Source organism: Balearica regulorum, chromosome 16 (assembly GCF_011004875.1).
Source record: "Balearica regulorum gibbericeps isolate bBalReg1 chromosome 16, bBalReg1.pri, whole genome shotgun sequence".
Classification (NCBI taxonomy): domain Eukaryota; kingdom Metazoa; phylum Chordata; class Aves; order Gruiformes; family Gruidae; genus Balearica; species Balearica regulorum.
Genome location: NC_046199.1, coordinates 9,992,314 through 10,001,066, shown reverse-complemented (window position 1 = coordinate 10,001,066; position 8,753 = coordinate 9,992,314). Strand labels below are relative to the sequence as shown.

The 8,753-nt window shown below is 46.4% G+C and overlaps 1 protein-coding gene across 1 annotated transcript; it reads left to right on the top strand.

Annotated features, from left to right (window-relative positions):
- Positions 1 to 5,760: 5,760 nt before the first annotated feature.
- Positions 5,761 to 7,626, top strand: NPBWR2 (neuropeptides B and W receptor 2). Its single transcript, XM_010310210.2, has one exon. The coding sequence runs from the start codon at positions 5,899 to 5,901 to the stop codon at positions 6,895 to 6,897; it is 999 nt and encodes a 332-aa protein (XP_010308512.1). The 5' UTR covers positions 5,761 to 5,898; the 3' UTR covers positions 6,898 to 7,626.
- The last annotated feature ends 1,127 nt before the right edge of the window (positions 7,627 to 8,753 follow it).

Genomic DNA, 8,753 nt, shown 5'->3' with positions numbered 1-8,753 from the left:
TTGTTATTACCAAAGGCACTTTCTTCACCCACAATTTACCACTTCACTGATGGAGATAACTGCTCTATTCTCATCCCCCAGAAAAATCAACACCTACACCCCTTGCCCAGCTCCCAGGGTTGTCCCACAAGGTGAGCATCATTTGCCTAAGAAAACCTAGCTCACTTTGGCTGGCAAGGGGTTAGGAAGCAGAAGGACATGTCCCAGCTAGTGGCAAAGCAGGGAGCAGCCAGCACAGGGGTGATGAATAAGCTAAGCTTTGTCCTTTCCAGCTCACCCCAAAACCCATCAACTGCTCCTTTGCTGAGTCAGCACCACAGCAAGGAGGAGCACGTGGTTCCTGGGGGATGCAGTAGCCATCCTGGGTGCATCCCCAGGCTGGGACCAGAGCAGCTTGAGGGAGACTCAGCCCCAAGGCAAAGGTTATAGCACAGTGACAGTTACCCTACACTAGTAACCTGACCAGGCACACTGGCTTTACTCACCAAAAACCATCACTTGCAGACCATTCAACATAATCTGTTCTGGATATTAACCTGCAGTGCTGTCCCATCTTTTGCCATGCGGTGCGTAGCTGCTGTCTGGGGCTAAGCTACGACAGAAAAGCCTGAACACCTCATACAAATAAATCACCCTAATAACCAGTGACTGCAAGATAGTCAGCTGAGAACATTTTGTCTTGGTGAGCAAAGAGTATTGATTGTGTATCTGCGTCCTTGAGATGAACTTGACTGTGACAGCAACCAGAGCCCAAGAAAACAGGATTATGTCCCCCTGCTAATCCCTCAAGGGGCAGGGATAGGAAGCAAAGGCATCTTATCAAACTGGACCCAGTCACAGGACTTCTGTGGCTGCAGGAACTCCATGATCATGCCCAGGGCCTGTGAAGCAGAGGGCTGCTGTTTCGTGGCTTTGCTGCTGGGAGGGATGCTGAGCCCAGCGCTGCACAACCCCTTCCTTCAACATCGAGACATGAAGCAAAGTGGAAAACAATCCCTTTAAGTGTCTGGGAAAGCTGGACTCCTAGAATAGCAACCCCAACCCAGATTTGACCTGTTCATGTGATTACACCCTCCTCTGAGCCCCAGCTTTTCAGACAAACCTCTGCTCTGTCTCTGCAAATTGTCTATGGATCTTCCCAGGATGACTGTCATAGACATGGAGGTGAGGCTCAAAGCCTACCCCAGAAAAGGACAAGGACTACCAGCACTGTGACCGTGGGGAGATGATTATACCTTGTCCCCAAAGTGAGAATGCCAAAAGCAAGGTGCATCCTGAGGTACCCTGAGTGACTAAGAAGCCATCTTCATCTGGCTTTGTTTAGCAGCTCTCCTTGAACCCTACTCCAAAGACAAGAATATACTTTTTCAAAGGGGGTGAAAAAGCCCTGGAAAGCTACTGCCTGATCAGCAGGTGACTTTAGGCAGCAGTAGCACAGGTGCATTAAAAATTTCCAGCATTACCACCCCTTGGTAGAACAAAGCATGATCAGTGCTCAGTTTTCTTTCCCACAGTTAATTCATTTAATTTTAAATGGCTGAACATGCCTCCTATCCTTGTGAGACCTTGCAGGAAGGACACACTCATTGCCTTCCCGGGTGAAGTCACCGCTCCAGCAAGCCTGCCTTCATCTCCCCTGGTGCTCCTCCATGGAATAAAAAGCAGCTTTAATTCAACAAAATTTCAAAATTAAACACAGCCAAGATAACTGAATTTGAAAAAGGAGAAGGAAAAAGGGGTCCATCTCAGGGGGTGATCCAGAGTAACTCATCCTCTTTAATTGCCCCTGTGGATTAACAAGGAAAGTGAGGTAGACTTCACTACTAATGACCTGGAGAAGTTCTCCTCAAAAGGACTAAAACCTGGTTAGAGGGGTCAGCCTTCTGCCTTAGACAACAACCCTTTAGGCAACATGCCCTCGCTGGAGGGCTGAAGCATCTCAGAGGGCTTAGACAGCATCACTCACACTGCTGGTGGGGAAATAATCCCATTATTCAAGCAGACATTTTGCAGTTCTCTCCAAATACAACCCAGGTGAAGCAAGCTTCTGCCCTGCCTGTCCCCAGCAAGGTGCGAGCTGCTGCTGTGGCTCAGCCCTGACAGTGCCAGGCACTCCTGATGCCCCCCAGGCACCAGCGGTGGAACAGTTCTCTAACTCCAAAATGATGGATGGCCTTTGTCTGGAGTCAGCACCACATCAACTTTATGAAGGCAATAAAGTGCCGTTGATTTAGCATTGCAAGAGACTTCCCCCTCCCTTACTGCCTTTTCTGTTTGCACAGCTGACTCCAGCTGCATATTGTGAACGTGGGTTTCAAGAGGCAAAGTCCATCTCCATGGCATGGATTTGCCAGGGATAGAAACTTTGTCTCCCTTGCATGGCACTGGCAATGGAGCTACCTGCACAAGAATAGGTCCAAGTGTCTCAGAGGGAAAACACAGGTCGTGTCCTTCATAACAGCAACTTGAACTAGTGCTTGATTTTCAGGGCTTTGTGCCACTGTAACATTTATAATCAAGTGGAAGGGACACCCAGCCAGAGAAAACAAGATGAATAAAACATCCTCTCAGCCTTTCCTCCAGGCACTCCCCATTTCATGCCAATACACACAATGTGCCACCTCCTCTCTGCTCAGCCACCGGCTCTGGTGGGATCCAGAGCCAACACAAGGGAAAGATTTTCTCTTTCTTGATAGAGGTGCACCTGCTGCAATGCAATTTCATGTGTGAATTTAGATCTGTTTGCAGTTGCTCTCCCCAAAGCAGGTGAGTTTTACTGCAAATCTGCTAGAGGAACTAGGCAAGGGGCAGAGCTCAGAAAGCAGGCGACGTGCGTTTGTCTTGGGGATATAAAAGAGACAAAAGCCCTTCTACTCACACCAGACAATGAGATTAAATTCTTAGTCTCCATCTCATCTCCGACAAGGTTGTTTTAATCAAACACATCCTAACCAAGGCACGCAGGAGACCGTGCTCACTGCGGATAATGAGAAGGCAGCCCAGGCAGCCGGGGAGGGAAACAGCCCCGGTATGGGGCACAGCCAGCCTTGCAGCCCTCCCAAGCCCCCAAACTCCCATCCCCTTAGGAGTACATCCCAAAGCACACAGCACCCGGGCACACAGCCACTGGCCAAGGCAGCGTGACAGCCAATCCCAAGATAACATAATTTGGGGAGTGAAAGGACAGCTTTTAAGATCTCCCAGGGACCAGAGAGATATGCTTCATGCTGAAAAACAGAAAGCCACAATGGAAGGATTTTCAATGCAAAATACTTTTTCAACTTTTTGCCATGGGGAATAGTTACAGATCAGCAAATTTAACATCTCGTCCTCCTGAAATTTTCTATCTTCCAGTATTTCCTTCTCTTTGTCAAAGACAACAGCAATTCCTGGAAAATTGCCTTCCCTCTGCAGACCTATCAAACCCCCTTTCCCTTACAAGCACTTATAAACTGTGCCAGCTTTCCCAAAGCAGGCAAGAGGAGGGCTCTGGAGGTCTTTCATCGGAGGAAATATCATCCATATTATTCCTATGCATCTTCTGGGGCAATCTTTAATTTCTGTTTAATTTTGCTTGGGCCTAATGGCTGGTCAGATTTTGGTTGAAATACAGAAAGTATCTGTAAGAGATGTACACTGGGCATAAAAAAATTACCATCTGCTGAAGAGTCTGTTATACCCACAGCCTTAAAGAGTTACCTCCCCGAGTGCAATGAAGTGTTTTGTTCCCACCCAGTTACCAGTGCACAATAATCTTGCCAGAAAAGGATAAGCATCCCCAGAAGAGGAACAAAGTCAAACACAGCTCTTAGCTACATGGCTCATTTAAACAAGGTGACCTGCTTCGTCAAACGACACTGCACACTGCCAAGCGTAGCACTGACGGATGCTTGCGTTTTCTCTCGCCTCGTATTAAAGCAAAGGTCAGGCAACCTGCAATTGGGGGATATATTTAAAAGACTAAAGGAGAATTAAAAGACCCTTGATTTCCTTTTTTCTTCTTTTATAGGGACATGAAGGTAAAGTGATCTTATATTGGTGCTGGTTTTGCTATATAACCTGGGGTGCATTTCTGCTGAGCTTCACAGGACTCCTGCACCTTGTGATGCACATCTGAAGGATTTAGCTGCATTTCCAAAGCTGGACCAGAGACCCAGCTGGGGAAAAACAGCCAAGTTCCCCCAGAGCAGCTGAAACCAGTACAGATCTGGCACGGTACATCTGTTTATTTGTTCATTTTGAGCACTGTAATGTTGTGTACCCTCCTCGACTCCCTCCCCCCTTCCTCCCCCATTTGTTAAAACCAGCCAGTGTTCCCTGCTGAAGCAGTTTAACCCCCCCTTCCCACATCCCTCATTCAGCCAGCCACAGCTTGTCAGCCCTGGGTGCTGCTTGTGCACCTCAACATCTCCCTCATTCCTGAAGAGAACAGCCCTGGAGCATCAGCTGCTCACCAGCATCTATCCTATTTATTATTTAAATAGCCCTGCAGAGAGAAAACTTTTTCTCCTCCTTTTCCCTGGTGTGAACAAGTGCTAATTGCTCAGACATGCAATGCACACACAGAGCCACCATGTTGATATGATTGCAAAGCCGGGAAACGTCAGCATCCCAGAGACCCTCCTCCAAGTCGGATTAGAGAGAAGAGGCTCAACAGTGCCGAGCAGCAGGTGCCGGAGGAGGCAGCCGGAGCCGCTCACCAGGTAAGGGGCACTTCAACCCTCGATTCCCAATCCCGACTTTCCTGCTCACTTTCTTGCTGCGTGACAACAAAACGCAAGTGAAGTGAGACACTTCTTTGCAGAGCCTGGGGACCAGTTGCCAATTCTTTGATCTTCACAGGGGAGGTCTGTTGTTTGCTTGCTTCCCTGCGGAGGAATTCTTGGAAGCATGGGTCAGGCAATAGCAATTGATGTGGCAACTACTAGACAGATGTAAACAGATGGGGTAATTCTTGCTTTAACTCTAAAGTGGATTTGCTTTCAGGGTACTTCTCTCTTTCTCTCCCCCCCTTCCCTGAATAATCCTGAACTTTTGAGATTTACAGGTTTGTCTGTCCATCTGTGCCAAGTTTTGTGTGCTGCCACAGTTGTTTGCATTGGGGATTGTCTTCATATTGACTAAGTTCATAACCTACCCTTGGTTAAAGGGTTACTGTAATTGTGGTTTAAGCCCCTTTAACCCTTAGCTTTGGAAATACTCCTTGAACTCTGTTTTTTCCCCCCCCTCTCCTTCTTTTGCTAGGGAACCGTGGGAGTGGGGAGTAGCCGTGTTGGAAACTTCTTCATTTTTTTGTGAAATCTGAGTCAATGAAAAGAGTCTGAACTCCAACACAGAGAAAGGCACTAATTAAATACTGCAACGCTTCTGCTCCCGCATGGAAAAGCAAGTGCTGTGCAAGTGAGACAGCAGCCATCCCTCAAGTCCTCCAAGGGTTGTGAATAGCAGACCAGGCACAAAGCTTCCTCTCTGCCCTCCCTGTTCCTGCCAGCCCTGAGAAGAGAAGGACTCTTGCTGCAGAGCACTGAGCAGGAGCCACTTGACTTCCCCAGCAAAGAGAAGCCAGAGCGCACCAGGATGCTCTCAGAGAGAAGAGTTCCTTGACTTACATAGGGAGTTATAATTCTCCTGTTTGCTTTGGTCATGGAGCCTTATGTGTCATTCAATTTTTTTTTTATTTTTTTTTTTTTACCCCCAATCACTTCAAAAATCTAACTTCCACAATGGTGGGGAGCAAGAGAGGTAAGTTAGATGGTTCATACTGCCTCACAACCTCCTCTCTGGAAATAACCCACTTCTAAATGAGATAGCAGCTGCTTATCAAACAGAAAAAAGGCTCTCCCACCTGGGCTAGCAAGGCTTTCAGTGACATCTGAGGGTAGTCTGTGACCAGCAGGCATGGGAAGCAGCTCTCTTTGGAATGATTTGAACAGCACCTGCAGCAATGCAGGCAACAACTGCTACCTGGACAACAGTATGAGGTTCAACTTAACCTTCCAAGAGCAGGCAGCTGATTTCTACATTGTCCTACCTGTGATTTACTCAGTGATCTGCGCTGTTGGGCTCACAGGCAACACTGCTGTCATCTATGTGATCCTCAAGGCCCCCAAGATGAAGACTGTGACAAACATGTTCATCCTGAACCTTGCTATAGCTGATGACCTGTTCACACTTGTCTTGCCCATTAATATTGCTGAACACCTCCTCCACTACTGGCCCTTTGGAGAAGTTCTCTGCAAGGTTATCTTGTCCATAGACCACTACAATATCTTCTCCAGCATTTATTTCCTAACAGTGATGAGCATAGACAGGTATCTGGTAGTACTGGCTACAGTCAGGTCCAAGAGGATGCCACATCGTACATACCGAGCAGCCAGGATTGTCAGTTTGTGCATCTGGATCCTAGTCACCATCATAGTTCTCCCTTTCATCATCTTTGCCAATGTCTACATAGATGACCTGGAGATCAAGAGTTGTGGTCTCAATTTCCCCAAGCCTGAAAGGTTTTGGTTCAAAGCCAGCAGGATCTATACACTCATTCTTGGCTTTGCCATCCCAGTATCCACCATCTGCATCCTCTATACCATGATGCTCTACAAGCTAAGGAACATGCACTTGAACTCTAATGCTAAAGCCCTCGACAAAGCCAAGAAGAAAGTCACTATTATGGTCTTCATAGTCCTAGCTGTGTGTCTCTTCTGTTGGACCCCCTTCCACTTGGCCACCATTGTGGCTTTGACCACTGACTTGCCCCAGACCTCCATGGTCATTGGTATATCCTACTTCATCACCAGCCTAAGCTATGCCAATTCATGCTTGAATCCTTTCTTGTATGCTTTCCTGGATGACAGTTTTCGGAAAAGTTTCCGGAAGATGCTGGAATGCAGAACTTCTTGAACAGTGGGTTGAGGCTCACAGATCCCTTCTCTCCCATGGCTTTTTGCAGGGGCACCTTTGCCAACTAAAGGGGTGGCTAATGAATGCACAATGTTCTTTCTCTCATTTACATGTAACATATGTGTCTGGTTATTATCATTCACATGGTTTGTCCTGCTTACAAGTCTTGCATTTTCCCCTCTCTGCACCTCCCAACTTCTCAAAGTTGCATTTCTATATTTTTGTTTTTAATCACACCCCCTGAAGCATTAGGAGAGAAAACTTCCTTTTCAGAGGTGTACTTCTACTACACAGTGGTCCTTTATTGCCATCTGCTGTACAGCACAGACAAGCTGGAGCCCAGCTTGCAAATTAATGTAATGCTCAGCTCTTAACGGCTATGTTATTTGGAGGATCGTTTCATGGAACAGAGCTAACAAGCACTTTCAATGACATATCAATAAAGTGGACAGAGGATGCAAGATGAGAATTTGGAAAACCAACCATTTTCATGTCCATGTATGTGCGTATGTGTTATGGCTTTATTTTTGATTAAGGGATGTCTATTTTCCACCCTAAATTCCCTCTTTCCCGAGCTGTTAACACAAGTTAAATTTAAACCAAAAGCAAGATTTGTATCTCAAACATAGTGTTAAACAACACACCATACAAATACTATAGCAACTGTGGGAATTCTTGTTAGAAATTATTTTTGACTAATTGTTCCTGTTAAGTTTCAAATATATATTTATTTAAGAGCAATTAATGAAATAAACCTCATGGGAAAAAAGAGAGACTGGTCCTTTTTTCACCAGAGCAAACTTATGCTACTTGTCCCACATCTTTGTGATATATATTGCATTTTACCTACTGTAAAATAAATATTGTACACTTATAACACATTAAGGTGTTCTGTAAGCCACAAGAAAAACTCTAGCAAGCACTGCAGATAAAATTCCTTCTTTAACAGTAAGTAGTAAAGTACTTTAACAGAACCAGGGGCTGAGAGAAAGAGTCTAGAAATCAGAAATACAGTACCTGTGGAGGAGAGCAGGGCTCATTGCCACATTCTGTTCTCAGCAGTGACCTGCCACAGCCAGGACAGCGCACGTGCCACAGGTCCCTCAGTTGGGCTCTGTATTAGCCACCAAAGCACCTTGTCAAATCTGAGTGGACCTTTTATGTCAAAGCAATGCCAGAGACTACCTCCCCTCTGCAAAAACCAAACTGCTCCCAGCCCTTGTTCTAGAGGGCGATGCCCAGCTGAATACAGCAGCAAGCTGTCTTGTAGGGCTGTGCTAAGTGGGAGGCTGTGAAAAGCTTATTCCCACACCATTTAATCCCTGTAGGGTATACATATTACTGGTTTAAGGGAGGCTGTCTCAGTTAATATCATTCTATCCAGCTTTCCCCAGATCCACAAGCATCAAGTCAGGCTCTTACCTCTCTAAACTCCATCAGGAAAGTGCAGGACAAGTAAAACAAAAGAATATGGGTTTAGAGACAGGACTGGAGACCAGCTACATTGCACATACCAGAGCCCATCCAGGAGACAAGCTACCTACAGCAGTGATCCAAGGCCCACCCAGAAAATGGGGTTGAAGACAAGGCTGCAACATAAGTCCAAGATCCATCAGAAGGCAGGACCAGAAAGAGGTACCCCTCCAAAAACCAGGGAGGGAAGTTGTAGGACTCAGCTTAAATGGGCTCCTGGAGCAATGGGTGAGGGTGTGGGTGGAGGCCCCAGGTGAGGCCACTCAGGGCAATTCAGTCCTATCAGTGCTCTCAGGGCACTGACACCAAAATTAGCAACCTTCAATACATCATGATGGCAATTTCATTTTTCCCTTTTAGAAAACTGAAAGAGATTTGTGAAT